Source organism: Vulpes vulpes, chromosome 6 (assembly GCF_048418805.1).
Source record: "Vulpes vulpes isolate BD-2025 chromosome 6, VulVul3, whole genome shotgun sequence".
In the NCBI taxonomy this organism is placed as follows: domain Eukaryota; kingdom Metazoa; phylum Chordata; class Mammalia; order Carnivora; family Canidae; genus Vulpes; species Vulpes vulpes.
In genome coordinates this window covers 96,718,063-96,741,035 of record NC_132785.1, presented here as the reverse complement: position 1 = coordinate 96,741,035, position 22,973 = coordinate 96,718,063, and the positions used below count along the sequence as shown (strand labels likewise).

The following is a 22,973-nucleotide window of genomic DNA, read 5'->3' as shown; positions in this document are numbered from 1 at the left end:
TGTCTTATTTTAATAGGAGTTCAATCCTAGATGTAGTACATACTCACTCTAGCATGGTCATGGGTGCCTGTTGCTTTTGTATAGGAGGAGTCCTGAAAGGAGACCAAAAACCTTCCTAATTGTTGAGCCTAAATCAGAATACTCTTGCATTTTTATAAAATAGGACTCAGGACTGTGTCCCAGAGTTTGGCTTGTTAAATTGTTCCTGAAAGCCATTGAAACTTCATAAAAGTGAGTGTCAGGTAGATAAGCAATAGTAACCTGTGCTTGAGGATGTGTGGAGTTGCCTTATACAGGATGCTCATGTTGCCATTTTCTAGGTTTAATTATGTCATACACACATATATACATACAGACAATTTTTGAGCAGGTGGTTATGGATCTACCATGGGCCATTAAAAAATATAAACCAGGAGACATCAGAGAATGCGAAAGAGAAAAGAAGACTCTCCTGAGACTGTTTGCACAAGGGCTCCTGCTTACCTGGTGAAGAGTTTTTTTTTTTTTAAGGAATCTGAGAGCATCTCACTTAATTAAGAAAGGTTGCTCACCAGGTTTTTATTGTTTGGCTTCTTCACACGGAACCCACATCTGCTCCACCGTGCCCCTTTAGAAACAGCAAGTTCCCAGGATACAGAGAAACCTATCAGGGCAGTCTCTTAAATAAGTAAATAAACAGCATATATATGTTTTGTTTTGTTTTTTAAAAAAAACCTTTAAAGCAAAAGTTATACATATATAACAGCGTCCTTTCGACGTGAAATACCCACGGGAGATTTAGGGCAGGCGCTCAGCGTGCAGTTCGGATTCCGGAGGCATCTTTGCAGCAAAATTCTTGGGAAAAAGCAAAGCAAGGAGAAGGTAGCGTTGGGTTGGGCCTCACCGCGGACCCCTGTGATAGCGGCCGGAGGGCGCCAGTGGAGCCAGGCCGGCGCGGGGCGGAAATGGGCAACCCGAGCCCACGGGTCCCTGGCCACCTGGTTTCACAAGCGCTGGGTTTGCTTGGTTTCTCAACTTCCCTCCCTATTTCATTTTGTCTTGTTTTTACACTGAATTCTGTTTTTGAGCGTGCTGGGTGGGCAGTTCAGATGTCGCACTCGCTGTCGCTAGACGTAATGGAGATGGCCGAAGTGGCTGCCTTGCTGGATAGGCTGGCGGCCGGGCTGGCGGCGGCGCCCAGCACCTCGGGCGTGCCCTCTTCCTCAGCCCTTAGAGCCCGCCCGGACCCCTGCGACAGGACCTGCTGCTGGAGTCTACGGAAAGGAAAGGGATACCAGTCACAGCGCGAAACACAGCCGCCCATTGCCCCCCCTCCCCCGGGTCTGCATCCCTTAAGCCCAGCGGCCACGGATCTCCCACAGACCCGGGCAGTTTAAGCGGGAGAAGTGAGGCAACAGGACAGGCCGGAGTCTGCGGCCGCCTCGCCTCCCCAAGTAGCCCTGCGGTTTTCTCATCCTTCTTCCGAATCCTTTCTCGGCTCCCCATCTGAGATGCTGGGCTCGCAGGATCATTCGCGGTTGTTTGCCACCTTTGGGAGATTTACAGTACTGTCAAGATAAATGAGCTGCGGGTGACAAGGACGTATCGGGCTCCTGGATTGGGACCCCCTTCCCAGCGGGCGCCTGCTCCCGGCGCTCGCTCGTGTCAGTGCCCTCGAGGCCGGATCAGACCAAAGCTAAAAGCAAAAAGCGCTGCCTGAGGACTGCACGGAACGTTTGGGCCTGGGGGATGAGGCTGGGTTCCTTGCCGCAAAGTTTAGCTAATTTAGATCCCCGCTCTGCGGAACGGAAAGCCTCAGCTGACTAGTTTGCTGTTTCGAGGCAGGGTTATCCACGCGTGGAAAAAAACAGAACTCACTTCCATCCAGAAGTCCATGGAAAACTGTTTTCAAACCGTCAGAGGAGAATTCATCTGGGCTTTTAAAATGACCACAGTAACCTGCCACATCGCTAATAAGCCAGGCTTTACTTATTAGGAGCCTGGGCCGAGGTTGACAAGAATTAGCCTCGGGGTCCCTAATTATTGCTGGGATTTTAAGTTTTATTTCTTTCTCCTTCCCAGTGCAGCCTTGGTTTGGTGACTGGAACTAGCAGGGGAAGCAACCCCCAGGCACCGAGAACCAGAGAAAGAGTATGGAGAACCAAGAGCCCTGAGGGAAACCTTCCCCCTCCTCCCCACCCAGGATCCCAGAACGCAGTGGGCTTGTACCTGAACACAGACTGAATTCTCAACTCCTGGGGATCCAAGTCGCCCGGCCCCCCGGGGTAAGGGCGCCCGGGTGCCTTCGCCCACCCCACCCGGCTGAGCGGCTGAGCGGCGCAAGGCGTGTAGGCCTCTAGGTACCAACCTGTTCTTGGCCGCAGCCGCCCGGTCCCTTTGTCGGCGGTTTTTGAACCAGTTGCCCACCTGTGTAGGGGTCAGTCCGGTTGCCTGGGCGAGCTCACGCTTTTTGCTGGGGTTGGGGTACGGGTCCTGCAGGTACCATTCTCGTAGCAGATGCCGCGTGCGCTCCTTGAAACAGTGTGTCTTCTGTTCGCCGTCCCAAATTGTGCGCGGCAGCGGGAACTTCTTTCTCACACGGTACTTGTCCACCGGCCCCAGGGGCCGTCCACGCAGCTTCTCGGCCTCCTGGTAATGCGCTTCGAGCCACAGCGCCTGCAGCTTGGCATGCGACTCCTTGGTGAACTTGTGGTTTTCCAGAATATGGTAGAGCTCGCGGTAGTTGCCACCATGAAAGGCCACGATGGCTCGCGCGCGCAGCACCGATTCATTCTTGTTGAGGGCCTCGCAGGCCGCAGGGGCCACGGGCAGCGACCAGAGGAAGCGACCCAGGCGCTCAACGTCGCCGCTCTCCTCCAGAGTCTCGCATACCCCGGCCACTTGCTGGGGACTGAAATTCAAGATGGGCAGCTGGAACATCGAGGCAGTGCCGACTGCAATGGGGACGCTGAGCGCGGAGCGGGACGCGCAGCAGATGCCCGCGGGCCTGGCCGGGTGCGCCAGGCTCTCCTCCGTGAAGCGGCTTAGGGCAGCGGGGACGCACTGCCCCGCCAGCTGCGGCGGCTCAACGGCTGGGAGCGAGCGAGCGGGAGGGATTGGAGGAGGTGCCGGCCCCGCAGCCTAGGTTCGGCTCGGCTGGGTTAGGGCACGCAGGCCGGCGAACTGGCGCCGCTACTAGAATGGGCGGATTGGCGGCGCGGGCGCCATGGAGACCCCCTGTCAGTCACCGGCCCTCTCTGCCAATCAAGACTGCGACCAGCGCGCCCGGGTCATTTCAGCACCTCCCCGCTCTCGACAGCGCCCGCCGTTCACCCGTGGACATTTCCTCGGTATTTTACAGAATCTGGAGGAGGAAAAGACTGGAGAATGGCTAGGAGAAAAAGGCAAGAACAGCAGCGTTTCAACTCCTTCCTCCAGCCTTTTTCTTCCATCCCCAACCCCCTTGCCAAAAGAGGCAGTAGTGCTACAGGAATCCACTTTGGAGTGATGCGCTGCCTGGGTCAAGAGGTCTCCAGAGGACAATGAGGACTGGGCCAAATTGAAATCCTCCGAGAATTCGCCAAGTGTAATTGTAATGAAACAGAAAACTTTGGGGGGAGCGCACGGATGGGGAGGGAGGAAAGTAGATTACTTCATTTTCCCCCCAGCACCTATCCCGCATGCCTTTCCCCCTTTTCCAGCTGCCAAAGCAGCCGAGTGGGAAGTGAGTCTGAAGCAGAAGGAACAGGACCAGGGATCTGTTAAGAGGTCAGTTCGAGCTATTCCCAACACCTTCAAAAGCCTTCTGAAATCATTTTAAATACCAACTAGAACAAATCCCATACCTGATAACACAGGTGTTGACCATGAAGTTAGACACTCAGGAAAAGGGGCGTTGCACCCCCTCCCAAAGTTTATACTTTTCATTCCCCTCTCCCCAGTTTAATGGACTTGAACAAATGTGCAGCATAGCCACATCTAGAGTGAGAAGTCACTGGTAGGTCAGGACAGCAACTTAAAAGCTTATTTCAAACATCTTTTTAAAAATATTGATTTGCTCTTCTTGCAGGCTGATTTTGCCCTACTCTGTGTTGGAACATTTAATTCTTGAGCTGGGGATAGAAACTCTAACCTTGGCCTTTTTGCCCCAAAGAAACTCAGTACAAGTAAAATAGAGAAGGGGGAACCTCAGCAATGGGAATGGGGGCAGAAAGCACTTTCTAAGCTGCTGAGCATTGACCTCCCCTGCAGAGAGGAAGGGCTTTCTTGGCAGCTCTGCCTTTAGGGCCAACAGATTGAATTGGCAACTTTTATTGATTACCAATTGACATCCACATCATACCATTTTCTGAGGTCTCTGTCAAAAGAAACTACGATCTTACCTGACCCTTTGATAGGGGCTTGCCTGTTTAGTTGGAAGAAAATAATTGGGAGAGCGGATTCCAAAGAAAATGGCTGAAGAAGCATCTTTGTAGATCCATCCCTAAAGGAATCAGATAGGAATGTTCGCCACAGATCTGGACTGGGCCCTGCGTCTTTTCTTTAGTATCAAGTACAATTTGTATGCGGCTTCTACAGCTCTGGTAAATCAGAAGGCGGATAGATAGCACAGATGGTTGGAGGTGTCGGGTCAGATTATGCTACGCCTGAGTGCAGGGCAAAGCTCGTTCTGACGGAAAACCCTGATATTATTTTCACAGATCTTCGCAGTTCACTCGGAAAAAAATAGCTGAGGTGGGGGGGTGGGATCTGCAACCATTTACATCATTTCTGTGAGACTGCCAGCTGCCTCCACGGAGATCCGGCTTTCTTTTCTAAGAGTTCATTTTTTTTTTTTTTTGAAATGCGACAAGGCAGGGGCAAAATAAAGAGGGCGGTGAGGATAATGTCAAAGCACAAATCTTCTCTAGCTTGGGGTGATTTACGAATCCGCTTGACGAACAACTTTTAGTGAGAAACATCGCACACAAAGTGCCCCAAATACGTAGTGTAGAAAACCTGGCGGGCTATGGGGATCGGGCAGGGGTGAAGCGGAAGCAGGAAGGCTGTGTTCCCCGTCCCCGCACTTTTGGTCAGGGAAGGAAAGTATCCCCTTGCTGGGGATGCCCCCCCCCCCCCATCCCCTTAGCAGAATGGCCTCAAGCTCTCCTTCTGTCCGGAAGAAGCCGCAAGTCTGGGAGACCCCACAACCCCAGAGCCCAGAGAGGACCCCAACACCTGCATCTAGCCGCTGGAGGTGAGAAGTTGCCCGTACCTCACGGGACTGTGCCTCTCCGCCCTTTTGCTAAACAGTTTGAAAACTGTGAATTCAGGGAAGACTGGGTTTTAACCCTTAGTTTTTGTCAGCAAAACCGTGTTAATTTTCCAAGTCTACCTTCCTTATCCAGGAAATGAGAATATCCCATTTTTTCGATAATAGTTCTGCAAATATTAAAGAAGAGGGCACGTTGGCTTCTGCGTGTTTGGGGCTCTCAGGCAACTGGGGCCCAAATCCTGGCTTGGCTGCACCTTGGAAGGGAGGCTAAAGGGCTCTGGTTAGGGGCAGCAGAGTCTTAGTTCTGCCAGACGCTATATTTGGACCCCAGGTGTGCAGAGGTCTGAGAAGTGTCTAGAGTACCGGGTCTACTATCAGAAAATCCTATCTTTGTTCTCACAGGGGACTTGGTTTAATTTTATTAACTCGAAGGAAATAAACCACCCCTGAGAAACTTAGGATCACATTTTCATTCATCACCTTCACAAACAGAAGAAATGCATGCCTGCCCCTGCCCCTCGCCCATCCCTTCGAAGGAGAGAAGCTCCCCTGGGTTCCTTAGAAATATCCCCATTGTGGACAAGGCGGTGATCCCCATCCCACCCTTAAAGTGCAAGGTGAAAGCTGGACCTTCGGGTTGACTTTTTTTAATTTTACAGAAGGATAGATTTTTACTAGTTTTGAAACTTTGCACCACCCGTGCGGGCAACCATCTTCTTGCCACCCCCAACTTTATTTTTCTTTTGTGTTTGACCAGGAAACCTAGAAAGCTCAGCGGCTCAGTCCTTGGCCTGGTTTGTAGCTTTCTATGGCTGGTCTGCAGCTAGTAGATTGGGGAGGCCTTGGGCAGGCAAATGCTTGATACTCACTGGGAATCCAAGGATGTCTATTCTGCTCTCTGCAGACTCAGTTTTACTTTACCAGGAAAAAAATATGGAGAAAAATTCTGTAGAAGGCAATGCCCCGGGGAAATTCTGGGTTTAATTATTCAGTGAGGGAGCAGCAGAGCAAAGTGCCCCTCCACCCCTCCTGGAAGTTGTGAGGTTCATACCAGAAATCTTCAGAGTGGGGTTTCTTGTGCTTATCGATGTCACCCCTCATTTTGTCCTTTCTGATTTGCCTTTAGAGTAGAGTAACTGGAGCCCCAGTTACACTTTGCTGAATGATTTGCCAGTGGATTGCGCTGCTTAGAGGTCAATACAGTCTTACCTCAAGACTCCAGTCTCTTGTTTTGTTTTGTCTTGTCCTGTCTTTGACTTTTCCTAAATCAAACACCTGTAAAATAAATGATATATTTTTGTTTTCTTTCCTACATAATTTCACAGTCAGGGATTTTAAGAACGTAGTAATTGAGTGCATCTGAATTCCCTGATAAAGATGTATCTGCTGCATGTGAGAGTCATAGACTGGAAGACAATGAGGTCCTAGTCTTTTGTGTAAGTCCATTTTGACATTTGGGGGAGAGATCTTGGTTTCCCTTTCCTGGGCCTCAAAGTTGTGTGTTGCTAGTGGATGAGAATAACATAAAAAAAGATCTAGAAATTAAAAAAAAAAAAAACGTTTTACTGTCTTTGAATTTACAGTATTACAATTTTACACTCTCAAACATTTATTCATAAGTTTAGTATTCTTTCAGGTGATAACATATGCATAAATATAGATATATGTTTATGCATTTGGTGGTCTAAATTTTTAGATTATGGAATTAATTCAATATCCTAGTTTTAAGATGCTGACTGTCCTAATAAGCTCCCAAGGTAGATTATTCTATTTCATGCATTTTTCCCCAGTATGTACCTTGTAACAAAGAACAGAGATGCCTCTTTATTGTGTATTCCTGAGAACAAACACCATTTGTCGATCTACACATATTTTATAGATTTCCTGGCACTGTGAAATTAACTGGCAAAAAATATTATAATTCAAATGTTCTAATTTTAAGGGATTAGAATTTTTTGTTGTTATTTGCAAAATTATTCACCAGTTATTTTTTAAATGATTCAAAATTGTTTATGTTGTTAAGTGGAGAAAATTTGTGTAAAGCTTAAATGTGGGAAAATGTACCATTTGAAAGTAATGATTAATTAGCAGTAACTTTTTTTTAAATGTTAGGCTGACTATACAACTCTGTTTTGACCTCTAGCTTGTGGTTAATCCTAGGCATTTGAATGAGAATTTGTATTTAAACCAAAGAGTATATTATAAGTCATACTCTTTGTTTAAACTACAGTCTTAAATTCACTTTTCTCTTTTTTCTGCTTCTGTGGCATGATTCTAAATCTGTACAGGGCTAATTATACCACAGCATAACTTGCTTTGGGCTATACCCCTGTGGGTTCGTGTATGAAGGATTAATGCTTAAAAATGTAACCAGCATGTCACTTATAAACATTTTATTATCAGTAATTAAACATTAGTTGAATGACTGGAAGAAGGATTAATTCGTAGTTCTCTACTGGAACTTTATTTTTTTCCACCAGCAGATTATTTTTGGCCATTTTCAAATCCAAGGTCAAAGTATCTTTCAATAATATACATAGAAATCTTAAAATTTAATGGAGTGAAAGAGTGTAAGTTTTTTTATGCCCTTTAGGATGAGCCAAACAGTATTCATGTTAAATTATGTGTGTGTCCCGTATATGTATTAATTACATGTATTTTATGTGTAAATAATAATTTCCTTCCAATACTGTAAAATCAAATAGAGGTATTAGCCTCTAATAAAAACCTAAAATTTCCTGGTAATCCAGTTGGTTAGCATAAAATAGTTTTAAAATATTGTGTTATAAAAATAAATAAGTACTGCATTACAAAAAAATACATTTACATGACCTCTTATCTTTCAAAACAGCAAATCTCAACAGAGAGCAATTTTACTCCCCCTTTCAGGGGACATTTAGCAATGACTGAAGATACTTTTGGTTGTCACAACTAGTCTCTAATGGGTCGATGCCAGAGATGCTGCTAAACTCTTACAATGGACAGAACAGTCCCCCAAAACAGAACGTCAATAGCACCACTGTTGAGAAACTGCTTCAAAGAATCTCAAAATAATCATCAAGGCATAGACATACAAAACATGCTAAAATTCTGTTTATTCTGGAGTCGAAGCACTTTGAAAGGAATCAGTGCCCTTTTAATTTCACCATAGGTCTAGTCCACACCAATAAAATCTGTTCCTAAGAGCTGACTATAATGTTATTTCTTCTTAAAATTTACTGTAAATGATACTTATGGTGACTGAATACTTATACATTTAGAAATATCTCTGGAAAAGGTGGAGTTTTGTTTCTATCATGTTGGAATTTATATTGTTTGAGTAATTGGTGGGATATGCAACAGTGGTTGAAAGTTATTCCTCAGCCCTTCTCTATTTTACAAATGAATAAAATATGAAAACAAAAGAGGCTAGTGATTACTTGTGTTGCACAATGATTAATGGCAGAGATAGATTTAAAACACAGATTCAAACCTCTATCCATTATATACCTTACTTTCCCTACCCAAGGAAGATGGTATAAATGCAGTTGAGTTTGAGCCCAGAGGATCTGAATCACACATGAATATTTATTGGTGGCTGCCATGTGTGAGGTCTTAGACTGTTTCCTGTTGCTGTGACTTTCAGAGGTTGGTGCACTCTAGTTCATGGTTCTCAGAGATATTTAAACCATTTGGGGTCCTGTCAAGTTTTGTACCCTTGCAAGCCATTAAAAGGCCTAGAATTTCAAATGTGACTTTGGGACTTCTCTGAGGGGGTGGGAATGTTGGAGTCTGGGTTTAATTGAAGACCTTTCTCTGAGTCATCATGCTGTATACTATGGGAAAATGGGACTGAATCCAGCCTCTTGGGGAGGAGAGATTGGAGTTGAGGTGCTGGAAGGCTTGGTTTAAGTAAAAAAAAAAAAAATCTGAACTCTTTTGTCAGGTTTTTCAAAAGAATAACAGTGATGCTCACTAGCATTTCTATAATTAACAAGCTGTCAACATTTCTATTACAACCACAGAAGTCTATTACAGACCACAGAATTGTGATAAATGTTTCTTTAGGTTTGAAATGTTAGCCTTCATCTTCTTTTCAGCCTGAGGGCAATTTTTGAAACCAATTTTGTTTCAATCATTTTGGATCAGTTGTGTGGTAATTTTGGAAGTGCAGATGCTCTAGGCCCACCTATTGAAATAAAGATTTTTAAATGGAAACACAGAGAGGAGTCTGCTTAAGCCCCAGTGGGGACCAGCTGCAAAGCTCTGGTAGGGAATTATACAGGCAGACAGTGGGAATAGATTTAGAAAAAAAATTAAGGGACAGAGAAATGTGTGTGTTTCCTTTAACAGCATATTTTTTTTTTTTTTCAGATCCTTTAAACTATGGAATTTTAATTCTCTGCTTTTTCTGTTTTGTATTCTGTCTGTTATTACTTTATTATTCTTGGGTTTTGGTGAAATTAGTGTAAGAAAATTTGACATTACAGCTATTAAAATTTGAGGCTGAAATGACTTTTGTGGAATTTTAGTATTTAATTTTTACCCTTCATTTAATTAAATTTTCTTCCTATTCCTCTCATCTCTTTTATGCTTACCTACCTTTTTATCCTTACCTATCCTTTTTGTGGACTCTGAAAGTTCGTATTTCCCAATGATTGTAGTTCTCTGTAGTGTAATGATTTGTATTTATTTTCTCTCTTTTCTGTTTGTTCCCATTCCATGACCCCTTCCTTTTGCTTCCCATTCTCCATTGCCAAATACCTCCTCACTAAACTAAGCCTTGTTAAAATTGTGAGATAGACAAAGTGCTTACTCTTGTAGATGGGGAATGGGAGTGGTTCTCAGAGAAGAGGGGTATAGTGTCACTATAGTGATGTTTCAGGGAAGTGATGCTTCTCAAGCTAAACTTTGTGTAAGTAGATAAAATAGTAGGAATAGCAAGGACTCTAAATAATTTAACTTTATATCATTACACTAACCACATGATATTAAGCTGCAGTTTCTTTATTGGATTATGCGTGACTATTCCTTGCATAGTGCCTGGCTTATAGTAAATTTACAACAAGTATTAGTTCCCTTCTTGTGGAAAACCATCCAGTTAATCTGTTAGTTTGACCCTCTATGTTTAGTGATGGCTCACTTTCCATCTTGTCCTCCGTCTCATAATCCTTTGGTGTTTTGCTAAGTTCTTTTGAAACTTTCCAAGGAATAAATTATTTTATTTTATTTTATTTTATTTTATTTTTATTTTTATTTTTTTAGGAATAAATTATTTTAAAGTAGACTTCGCTGTTCTGTGGACCACTATTTTTGCAATAGGTTAGTCTAAAGAAGTCAGTTGATAGTTACATGAAATTTCCCAAATGCTCACTATATTAGTTTCTAATAGCTGCTGTAACAAATTATCACAAACTGGGTAGCTTTAAACAACAGAAATGTATTCTCTCACGGCTCTGGAGGCCATAATTCTGAATCAACATGCAGTGCTCCCTTCAGAGGCTCTAGGGAAGAATGAGTTTCTTGCCTCTTCCAGCTTCTGATGGCTTGCTGGCATTTCTCAGTTTGTAGCCACATTTCTCCAATCTTTGCTTCCTTCACACCACATCTTTTCCTCTCCTTTCCTCTTTTTCCCTGAACCCCTGCAATCTTTTAAAATAAATTCCAATGTTGTTAACAAACAGCTATATTATTTTCAGGTATATAATATAGTGATTCAACAGTCCTATACATTACTCAGTGCTCATTAAGATAAGTGTACTCTTAATCCCCTTCACCTATTTCATTCTCCCCACCCCCTACCTCCCCTCTGGTAACCCTCTGTTTGTTCTCTATACTTAAAAGTCTGGTTTTTGAAGTGTCTCTTTTTTATTCATTTGTTTTGTTTCTTAAATTCCACGTATGAGTGAAATCATATGACATTTTCCTTTCTCTAACTTATCTCACTTAGCATTAAACTCCCTAGCTCCATTCATGTTGTTGCAAATGGCAAGATTTCATTCTCTTTTATGGCTGAGTAATATTCCATGGTACATATGTGCCACATCTTCTTTATCCATTGGATAAATCCATTCTTTATCAATGGATATTGATGGACATTTGGGCTCCTTCCATATAATTTGGCTATTGTAGATAATGCTGCATCCTTCCCTCCTGTCTTGCTCTTACTCTCACTATCTCTGTGAAAATTCCTTTGGCTTATATTTTGTAAATGCATGTGATTGCTTTTAGGGCCTACCTGTTTAATCCAGGATAAGTTCCTCTTCTCAAGATCCTTAACTTAATCATATTTTTGCCATATAAAGTGATATTCAGAGATTCTAGGGGTTAGGAAGCTTTTTTTCTGAGCCTACCACACCCACTTATATGACAAATGTGCTAGTCTCAAATGTCTCTTGGAAGAAAAGTAAGAGAATAGGGCATTATAAGTAGTCTGCAAGTAAGAAAATAACCTTTTGGCTTTGTTATTATAAATTGCAGACTTTTAACCTCATCATTATTCAGAGTTAAGATCGGCAAGATCCTAAATAAAGGAGAGTGGTCATTAATTTCTTTATTTTCATATTAAGTTTTCTTTACAACTTTACTTACAATAACTGAATTAAACAATTAAAGTAGTAGATTTATCTTATGTGGTAAGATAAAAAGATTCTATCTCTCTGCATGTGTTTATTATAAAAATAAAACATATTATGGTATTAGGTTGAAGTACAATTCACAGATATGAGAAGAAATTTACAGTTTATTTGTAGTTTTCTTTAGTTCAGTTAGTTGAAATAATGTTTTGGAAGTTCTGCAGTCATTTTTAGTCCATCAATGGTTATGTTTCTTTGCCCTGCTCTCCTTGATTGTTACATATGACTCTATTACAGTTTATAAACTAGATACTCAGGGACACCTGGGTGACTCAGTTGGTTACAGGTCTGGCTTTGGTTTGGATCATGATTCTAGGGTCCTGAGATCGAGCCCCACATCAGGCTGCCTGTTTCTCCCTCTCCCTCTGTCCCCACTCATCCTCTTTCTGTCTCTCTGCCAAATAATAAATAAATAAATAAATAAATAAATAAATAAATAACCTTTTTGAAAGATACTTAATATTCCCCAATCAAGATGTACTGTTTTTCCTACCATAAAATTTTCCACAATGGTGCACCAATTTGCATTCCCACCAATGGTGCAAGAGTGTTTCCCTTTCTCCACATCCTTGTCAACACTTGTTGCTTCTTGTGTTTTTGATTTTAGCCATTCTGACAGATATGAGTTGATATTTCATTTTGGTTTTGATTTGCATTTTTCTGATGATGAGTGACTTTTCACGTGTCTGTTGGCCATCTGTATATCTTCTTTGGAGAAATGCCTGTTACTGTCTTTTGCCTATTTTTAATTGGATTATTTGGTTTTTGGGTACTCAGTTGAATCAGTTCTTTATATATTTTGGATACTAATCCTTTATCTGATATGTCATTTGCAAATATCTTCTCCCATTCAGTAGGCTACCTTCCTTCAAATTCTTGGAAGTGAAATGAATGGGCTAAAGGATTTGCACATTTGAAAGATTGATACATTTCCAAATTGTCAGCCAAAAGGATTTTTACTTCTATTCATACTATATAAGCAACTAAGAGTATAAGATTTCCTCTCATGCCCTGGCTATTATTCTTTTAAATTTTTGCCAAATTGATAGATGAAAAACGGTTTTTCATTTTTAAAATAGGCATTTCTCTGGTTATTAATAAGGTAATATTTAGATTTCCACTTTGAGAATTTCTCAATTATATACCTTGATTGGGATTCTTTCCCCTTCATTTGTAATATTTCTCCAAAATATTAAAGATCTGTTTTTCCCTGTCCTATATTGCAAATGTTTTTCCAACTTTTTCACTTGCCTTTTAACTTTTGGTGTTGTTTTCCCTCTAAATTTATAATTTTTACATAGATCTATCAAATCCAATTCTTTTTTTATTTTTTTAAAGATTTGATTTATTTATTCATGAGAGACACAGTGAGAGAGAGAGGCAGAGACACAGGCAGAGGGAGAAGCAGGCTCCATGCAGGGAGCCGATGTGGGACTCAATCCCGGGACTCCAGGATCACTCCCTGGGCTGAAGGCAAGCACTAAACTGCTGAGCCACCCAGAGATCCCCATCAAATCCAATTCTATTTTGGATATTGCCTCCCTTTCAAATTATATAAATAATCTATATATTTTTTCTCCTACTCTACCTAGATTAAAAGCATGTTTTTTTTTCCCCTTCAAATTATTTTCTAATTCTTCTGCAATGCATTCTTTTACTATGGATTTGAGGTGCCACCATTATCATGCACTAAATTTTTATATATACATATTTCTATATATTCATACAATACATAGGTATTCTTCTGAACCTTTTATTCTTTTTCTTTGCTATGTCTAGTCCTATGATTTTACTGCAGTTAAAATACATTTTAATTTTTTATATTTTTAAAAGATTTTATTTATTTATTTGACAGAGAGAGAGCATAAGTAGGGGGAGCTGAAGAAGGAGAGGGAGAGGCAGGCTCCCCATGGAGCAGGGAACCAGTCAAGGGGCTAGATCCCAGGACCCTGGGATCATGACCCGAATAGAAGGTAGACACTTAACTGACTGAGCCACTCAGGTGCCCTTAAAATACATTTTAATATTTGATAGGGCAAATTATTCTTCAGCATTTTTAAAAGAAAATTCTTTGGCTGTTCTGTCAATATTTTCTTCTAGATAAAGGGTCAGTTTTGTTAAGTGTCTTTTTCACACCCCAGAAAGTCCAGTGGGAGTTTTTGTGGAATTGTGTTTATTTGCAAACTGGCCCCCATGTATGGAAGGCAGGAAGAGACCAAAGAAAGAAACAGCCTACTCCAGATTGGTATGTGGCAGATTTCATAAGCAAGGGAACTTGCTTACAAGATAAGTAGATCTCTGTACCTGCCTACCAAACTTAAAAATTTATATAGAGGCCATAATTGGGTTCAATCATGTATTCAGGTTTCAACAATATCTTACCCTCTCAAGGCTCAAGGCTATGTCCTTGAAAATGTCTCCCACTGTGGAAATGGTAGGCAGAACTTACATTCCAAGGATAGAGAATGGGGAGGCTCCAGCTGACTGGGCCCAGCTCTCAGGTCTATGGGTAGTCATGTCCTCTCAATGACGTTCTCCAATACTCCATCCTTCATGAGTGGCTCTTACAATCTTACATATACCCATCTTCCACATTATGCCCTGAGCAGTCAGTAAGGGATTTCATTAGCATAAAGATGGCCTATTTGGTGGCTTTCTAGCAGTGGGATGACGCCATCCTGGTGGGATGCCCCATTGTAAATTCCAGTAGTTGTTGCCTTTCCCAGGTATGATGGAGCTTTGGTGTTCTCAGAAGCATAGCAGGCTTTTGTGTATGTGTGTGTGTTTGGTTTTTTAAAGGAGAGAGAATTTTATTGAATACACTGCAAGGGAATGGTGGGTAGGAGAGCAAAGGAGAGACTGTCTGCCATGAGGCAGTGGGTGTGGCATATACTGCAAGGGAGAGGCATTCAGGACAGCAATGGAGAGGCTGTCTGCCAGCAGCATAGCATGTTGATCCTTGGTGAGAGCTGTTTCCTACAACTTCCATATCTTTATGATATTGGCTATCAGTAGGAGTCCCCAGTCTGGCATATGGGGGCAATAGGCTCTACTGGTTGATCATTCAAATATATTAGAGCCTAGGACAGTAGTCTATTTGGCCAAGGTGGTCTTAATTTAATCTGTTGCTTTATTATTATATTTTCCTTTCTACTAACTCTGCTGCTTATAGATTATAGGGGAGATGGAACTTCCATTCAGTGTCATGTTCTTTGATCCATTTTGCATATCATGACCTTTCAAATGTGATTCCCAATCGCTGTCTATTTGATGAGGGTATCTGTACATAGTACTCAGATTTGCTAAGGCTCTAACGGTGGTGGCCAGGTTAGTGCAGCAATAGGGGAAAGCTTGGGTTAGGCCATATGCAGTATCCATACAAACCAAGGCACATTTAGAACCCTCACTCTGAGGGATGAGACCAATATAATCAGTTTTCCCATTTTTCACTGGTTGAGAACTCTGGTGGATGGCCCCAGACAATTGTCTCAGGCATTGTTTAGTACAAACAGGGCATGCTATTACTGCATTAACCAAGTCACTGTATTTCAAGGGCAATCCAGCATCCTTGGCAATATGCCATCCCACCCGGGTGCTGTGGTGCCTGCTCTTTCTATACACCAAATCTGTAGCTACTGAAGGGTCAGTTGCGAGGGCTCATACCCAAGCCAAAGGCATCAGCTTCCTGATTGCCAGCAGGTGCCAGTGCCTTATGAGCTTGGACATGGAAGATAATGAGGACTGCCTCAAGCTCTGGCAGGTAAATCCAAATGTCTTTCTATGTATCCTAACCACACAAGGGCTTATTCATAATCATCTACCCCTCAGCTTGCTATTATCCAAGCCAAAGGGTTAATCCCTTCAGAACAGCCTGTCAGTGCAGAGGGTAATGGCCAGGGTTCATAAGTCAAACTTATGATCTGAGCCCATTGAAAATCACACATTGAACATCAAACTGTTCTAAGTTTAGCCTATTGGCTGCTTTGGTTTGTTCCTGTTTCCAAGCATCTGTATACTAGGCATCAGTGGGAATTCCCCCCACTCTCTCTCTCTACAGCTTGCAAGGGTCATCACAAGAATAGGAGCAGGAACCAGGTGGCTGGATGGCTCTGACAGTCAAGCATCTGGCTTCGGCCCAGGTCATGATCCCAGGGTCTTGGGATCCAGCTGCCTGAGCAGGGAGCCTACTTCTCCCTCTCCCTATGCTGCTCCCACTGCTTGTGCTCTCTCATTCTATCTGTCAAACAAATAAAATCTTAAAAAAAAAAAAAAGGAATAGGAGCAGGAGCATTTGGAGGATCTACATACTCTACAGGACTTGGTAACACAGCATGTATAGAGACAATGGGCTGGCAGACAGGATACTCCTCTGTTACAAATAAGCATGCCACTTAGACTTAAGAGTTTGAGCTATGGCAGAAGTGGGTCAAAGGAACATATTCTCCATGAGCTGCTTGATAGGAAGGGAAGATCTTACTATGATATGCTGTTCCTTTGTTAGAGGCTCTACCTAGAGGAACACTGTATACACTGCTAGAAGCTGTGTGTTTGTGTGGGATATATGGAGTTCTGCCCTCTTCCAGAGCTGGGACAAAAATTCCCAAGGGTACTCTCTTCTATTTCCTGTGCCATAGTGCCCAACCCATACCTTCTGGAGACATAGACACTTCTCACTCAAATGATAGCTCTGTGTGGGAGATGCCTAGAGCTTTAAGCTGCTTCATTAGGATTTTTGCCTTTTTAAAACTGGCTCTGATATCCAGCCCTACATGTACCCTTTCTTCACCAGGTGGTATAAGAGACAGAGGCACTGTAACAGATGAGGAATTAAAGTCCTCCTAAATCCCAAATCCTTATAAAAGCTTGTACCTCTTTCATATTCTTAGAGGTTGGATAGGCTTGCATGTCATTGATCACAGCTTCTGGGAAAACATGCATCTTTCCTGACCAAACAATTCATAGAAACTTTACAGCAGTGACTGGGCTCTGAATTTTCTGTGGGTTCACTGTCTATTCTCTCCCTCACAGATGTTCTAGCAAAGTCTACAGAGTGTCATGCAGCAGAGGCAAGGCTTTACATGTTAGTTCTGTATTGTCAACATAATGGGCCAATTTTACTGATAAGAAGAACAGGGATAGGTCTCAGGCTACTATTTTATAATGCAGGGCTATGCAGATAGCCTTGGGGAAGCACATGAAAAGTCTATTATTATCCCTCCCATGTGAAAGCAAATTGAACTTAGTTATCAGAAACCTATGCTTGTCAGAGTCTTTTCTATAAGTATCTTTGACAATGAAATACTTTTGCAGGAACACTTATATTAATAACATATATTTATGTGAAATAACAAAGTTTAGCATCACTTCTTTTTTTTTACAATGCTTTCCATGTAATTTTACATGACAAATATGCCTGATTAGTCTAATATCTCTCTTTTATAAGGAGAGAGAGCATATTTTTTGAGATATTCTAGGGCTCCTCTGAAAAATCCCAAAGTTAGCTCAAGGTCAATAAAAGCTTATTTAGAATTTGATTTTGGGGAATTTTGTCAAAATTATCAAAAAGTTAAAACTCTTGATTAAATAGGATTATAGGTCACTGTGATACAATACTTCAGTTATCCATTTAGCCAAAGTGATAATTAAAGATTTCAAATACCCAGGAATAAACAAGAAGGTGAAAGACCTGCACTCCAAAGCCATAAAATACTGATGAAAGAAATTAAAAACAAAACAAACAAATGAAAGGTATTCCATGCTCATGGATTCGAAGAACTAATACTGGTAAAAATTCATACTACCTAAAGCAATCTACAAAGACAATGCAATCTTTATTAAAATACCAACAGCATTTTTCACAGAAAAAAATAATACTAAATTTTTTATTTTAGTATTTACGAAAGACCCCAGATAGCTAAAGCAATCTAATCTTGAAAAAGAAGAACAAAACTAGAGGTATCACAATCCCAGATATCAAGATATACTACAAAGCTATACTAATCAAAACTGTGTGGTACTGGCACAAAAATAGACATATAAATCCATGGAACAGAATAGAGAGAATCTGTGACAAACAAGACAAGATATACAATGGGGAAAAATTCTCTTCAATAAATGGGGTTAGGAAAGAAAATTAAGTTTCAGTTTAATGTAAGAACACTATTGATTTTAAATCTTTTTTTTCTGTAAGCCAATTGAATAGAGCTCTTTTACAAATTTATTTTGGCAATACCTTCTGGAGGCAGAAAGTCATCACATATATACAACATATATCCACAGACATGCATAAGCATACAGACAAAATCAAAGACTCTGTAGTTTTCATTCCAAAACTTTATTCTTGAGTCAGGTATAACAATGTAAAACTCACTAATTTCTAAAACCCAAATGTGTCTCTGATGAACCCAAATGTGTCTCTGATGCAACAAGTTAAGGTTACTCACTAATGTGGCTAAAGCTTTTACTATTTGTGGAGAAGACTTTTAAGATTTGTATTTGCCCTTTACTAGTAATCTTTTGGTGGACTGGATCTGGAGTAAGGAAGGTTCTGTAGCTGTCTTTATTTTTAAAAACTTCTAGTGTGTCCGGGTATCTCAGTCGGTTAAGTATCTATTTTTGGCTCAGGTCCTGATCCTAGCGGGACTGAGCCCCATGTCAGGGCTCTCTGCTCAGTGGGGAACCTGCTTCTCCCTCTCCTCTCTCTCAGCCTCCCTCTTTCACTGCTCCCTCTCCCTCTTGCTTTCCACCAGCAAGTGTTTTTATTGGTTTTTCCACCACCTGCTTGTGCTCTCTCTATCTGTGTCAAATAAATAAATAAATGAAATATTTCTTTTTCCTTTTCTTTTAAAAAATATTTTATTAATTTATTCATGAGAGACACAGAGAGGCAGAGACACAGACAGAGGGAGAAGCAGGCTCCTTGCAGGGAGCCCGACATGGGACTTGACTGGATCCCCAGACCCGTGATCGCGCCCTGAGCTGAAGGCAGACAGACATTCAACCATTGAACCATCCAGGCATCCCAATAATTGAAATCTTAAAAAAAACCTTTCCCTCCCCTTTTTCTTCTTCACTTTCAGTCAATTGTAGGTCAATGTTTTAGTTATCTGCTGGGATGTTTACATTTCAAATATGATAAATTTACAACCTCAAAGGACAAAGAAAGAATGCACATTTTCTCCTAGGAGTTTTGGGGTATATTTTTCTATTTTCAGAATTCTAGGATAATTACTATTTAAAATTGTCCTTTGTATTATGGGTCAGACAGCATGGGACGCTCTGTATCATTGTGGATAACCACAACATCTTCCACTTTGCTCTCCTCACTTTTTCAGTAATTCTACCTTTTAGCATCCTAATCAGGCTTTGTCACAGGTGTTTGGATCTTAATCTTTGGCAGTTTGTGCTCTCCTTGCTTTGCAAAATGGCATGCTAAAGTCTCCAACTTATTTCAGAAACTTACTTCTGTGGACAGAGGGCAAGAGAAACCAAAGGAAGAGTCAGACTGTTTCAGGCAGGTAGGTGGCAGGTTAAATAAGCAGGGAAACTTATTTACAAGTCTTATCTTGGGTGGCACAAGATGAGTAGATCTCTGTATCCACATGCCAATCTTAAAAGTTTATAGAGGCCTTAACTGGGTTCAGTTATGTATACAGTCCAGTTGGTCTCATTAATACCTTACTCTCTCAAGGCTATGTCCTTGGTGGGACATGGTAGGCAACCCAAGGATAAGGGAGGAGTTGAGGAACCTCCAAGTGCTTGGGTCTAGCTCACAGGTCAACCAGCAGCCATGTCCTCTCGACCTCCTCCAAAAAATTGCATTACATAAATAGATTAATTTGGGATAAAGTACAGCTTTATGATGTTGAATATTCCCATTCAGGTACGTGGAATGGCTGTCACTTATTCAAATGTTCTTTTCTGTCCTTCAGTAAGATTTTATAGTTTCCTCATATAGGAAAAGCAGACATGAGAACTGCTTTCAGGTTATTTTTAAAAAGGTCTTAAGTCCTATACAATTCCATAGATTTTGTAGGCATCATTGTATACAGCATTGTACAATAATGAATATTTACTATTGTTTAAAATGAGGGCAGCCCCGGGTGGCGCAGCGGTTTAGTGCCGCCTGCAGCTCAGGGTGTGATCCTGGAGACCCTGGATTGAGTCCCATGTCAGGCTCTCTGTATGATGCCTGCTTCTCCTCCCTCTGCCTGTGTCTCTGCCTCTCTCTCTGTCTCTATGAATAAATAAAATCTTAAAAAATTTTTTCATTAAAAAAATAAAATAAAATGAATGAGGAAGTTTTTCTGTTGATTCTCCCTGAGTTGGTAGTTATAGATAATTAAAAGGGGAAGAGGAGCAGAAAATGAGGTTATAGGGATCCCTGGGTGGCTCAGCAGTTTAGCGCTACCTTCAGCTCGGGGCATGATCCTGGAGACCCAGGATCGAGTCCCACATCAGGCTCCCTGCATGGAGCCTGCTTCTCCCTCTGCCTGTGTCTCTGCCTCTCTCTCTCTCTATCATGAGATAGATGATGGATCTATCTATTTATTTATAATAAATAATAAATAAAATAAAATCTTAAAAAAAAAAGAAAATGAAGTTATAGCTTTGAAAAATTATCCAGAGCAGGGCCGTGGTAAATGGACTCTGCTATCCCTTCTTACTCCTGTGAATGCACCCAGACTGAAGCCTAAGAAATAGTCTGTAATGAAATTGAGTGATTAGCCTGGCAAGGTATTGGTCTCTCAAAATAGTGTTTATGCTTATTCTGAGCTTAGAAATTATGCTAGTACATTTGACAAGTAGTAAGGCACCTGAGGTGTTTAATGATATGGTGAAGAAGATATGTGATTCTTCTCTTTATAGGTGGGGAAAAGTATAATTGAAACTCCAGGAAAAACAAAATATGTATAAGAAATCATGGACCAAATATGAAACAAACTAAAACATGGCATGATTATAATTAATTGATGGAAACTAAACAAAGAAAATTTAATTAACTTTGATGCTTGGGAACTCAATGCAATGAATTTTCAAATGGCATTTGTAATGATACAAAATTTTATCATCTCTGTTTTTCTGCATTTAAATATAAGTGCAGGCAATATAAACTGAACTTAGACTATCATGAACAAATAGGGAATCTATTGACTTATAGAACTGGAAGTCCAGGAGTAGTTGACTCTTCTATATCTTGTTTCTGCTTTTGTCTCTGTTGCCTTCATTATAGGGCAGGTTTTTCCATGTGGAGAGAAGGACACTGAGTAGCTCCAGCCTTACAACGTTTTTGGAGCTCAGTAGCTTAGAGCGACATTTTTCTTTTATCATTCTGCACATACCATTTAAGGAAAGACTGGCCCCAGGGATGGGGTACTGTGATTGGCCAGGCCATTCCTGGCCTGGTCACATGTCCATCCCTGAGATGAGCCCTGTGATAGCTAGATACATAGTGTGATTGGTTTCTGTTAAGATAGAGGAGTTCTTTTTGTCTGAGAAGGGACTCTTTAGTGTCCTAAGCCTTTATTTCTCTACAACTGATTTAATTGGGTCAAGAAGAAACTTTCCAGTTGAGAGGAACATTGAACACAAAGCCATGGAGGCTTAAATAAACATAGTGTCTTCATGGATCAGTGAGAGAATTGGGCTGCTAAAAAGAGAGGATTTTGTTGGGAAATAAAATCAAGGTCAAATTATAGAAGGTCTTAAAATAGTACAGACATTCCAATTTGAAGGAGAGGAAAATTAATCATTAATTTCTTTCAAATTAGATGGATACCATAATGACATAGATGCAAGAAAAATCAGTATTGTTGTCGGATGGAATAGGAAGAATATAAGATAGATCAAAGGGATTGGATCATCCCCAGTCTGTTATAGTAATCCTGATATGAAATGATAAAACCATTTCTTTAGCACTTCTCATTCATTCATTAATTAAAGTATCTGTTGAGTGTTTATCTTGTGTCAGGCACTGGCTAGATGTTGGGCGTACAATGGTGAATAAAAAGAAATAAAAGTAAAGAATTATGTGACATAAAGGATAGAATAAGGGAGGTAAATTAGAATTTAAGATCTCACTTATTAGGATTTTAGAAGTAAGTAGATATACTTAGGGAAATAGGATTGCATCAAAACCAGAATCAAAGATACCTGAACAGTAAAACAATGAATGGGTCAAATTAACATTAAATGGTGCCTATGAGATCTACAGGAACAAAAAAGGCTGTTTTCATTTGTTTGTTTGCATTTGCCTAATATGGTTTGCATGCATTTAGAAGGAAACCTACTAGGATTAGGATTATTGTCAATAAAACAGAGCAGAGTTGTCAAATAACTACTCGTATTTTATTGATGTGGTAATTCAAGGAAGTGATGAAAGTACAAACCAAATGTGGCCAGGAGGGTGATCTAATCTTACCACAAGGGATCAGATGAAGAAACAAAGGAGAGAGGGTTGTTTTAATTAATATTAACATGTAAATTTAATATTAAAATGTAAATTTCATCATGCATATTTGAAAATCTGGGCATGCTTTAAGCTTTTTGTTTTATTTTTTTCATTGACCTGATTGCCATCTATATAAATAAATTTGTGTTAGCAAATTCAAATTGCTTTATTTCCTCCTCTATGATTGTTTTCCCTTATAAGGACTGTTCTTAGAATGGGGTGCCATTTAATACCTTATAATTGCATGTGAATTGAGTTGGGATTATTCTTTGTGGAGGTCAATGTGTTTGTGTATTGGGGGAGGGGTAACAGAGGGGATGGGGCCTGTTCTTATGAAATCTAAAAATATAATGGATGAGAGATATTTATATAATAATTACACACATAATGTAGAATTATAACCATGTTAAAGGCTATGAAGGATGAATACATGAACTCTGAGAGTTTATAATGAGCATTACCAAGGCTATGATACTTGAATAGAGATTTGAAGAGTTAGGATTTTATTAAATGAAGGATAGAGCATTCCAGGCCAGCAAGTGCAATGTCTGTAAAGGAACATGTTAAAAACTGAAAGAAGGTCTATAAAGCTGGATTCCAGGGAAGAAAATAAGAGTTGGCATAATATGAAGAAGCAGAGGTAGATAGGGACAGGATCATAAAGGGCCTTACAAGC

The 22,973-nt window shown here is 40.8% G+C and overlaps 2 protein-coding genes across 4 annotated transcripts in view; one reads left to right on the top strand and one right to left on the bottom strand.

Annotated features, from left to right (window-relative positions):
• Nucleotides 1-533: 533 nt before the first annotated feature.
• On the bottom strand, nucleotides 534-4,650 carry SIX6 (SIX homeobox 6). 2 transcript variants are annotated; one of them, XM_072761691.1, is made up of 3 exons: nucleotides 4,362-4,650; nucleotides 2,348-3,370; nucleotides 534-1,253 (listed from the first exon to the last, which is right to left on the bottom strand). In XM_072761691.1, the coding sequence occupies exons 2-3, from the start codon at nucleotides 2,917-2,919 to the stop codon at nucleotides 1,085-1,087; spliced, it is 741 nt and encodes a 246-aa protein (XP_072617792.1). In that variant the 5' UTR covers nucleotides 2,920-3,370; nucleotides 4,362-4,650; the 3' UTR covers nucleotides 534-1,084. The 2 variants fall into 2 exon arrangements, with proteins under 2 accessions (XP_072617792.1, XP_025856358.1); XM_026000573.2 differs by lacking the exon at nucleotides 4,362-4,650 and having other exon boundaries at nucleotides 2,348-3,547.
• Nucleotides 4,651-4,873: 223 nt separating this feature from the next.
• Nucleotides 4,874-22,973, top strand: part of C6H14orf39 (chromosome 6 C14orf39 homolog) — an 85,291-nt gene continuing 67,191 nt past the window's right edge. Inside the window, exon 1 of one of the 2 annotated variants that reach the window (XM_072761690.1) lies at nucleotides 4,874-5,215. The gene's annotated coding sequence lies outside the window, so the exon portion shown is untranslated. The remainder of the gene's footprint in view (nucleotides 5,216-22,973) is intronic. The other variant, XM_026000567.2, reaches the window with a different exon arrangement.

Coding starts and splice junctions, on each gene's coding strand:
- SIX6 (XM_072761691.1), bottom strand. CDS start 2,919: ATGTTCCAGCTGCCCATCTTGAATTTCAGTCCCCAGCAAGTGGCCGGG. Junction 1,254..2,347: donor GCGGCTGCGGCCAAGAACAG/GTTGGTACCTAG, acceptor TCCTTTCCGTAG/ACTCCAGCAGCAGGTCCTGT.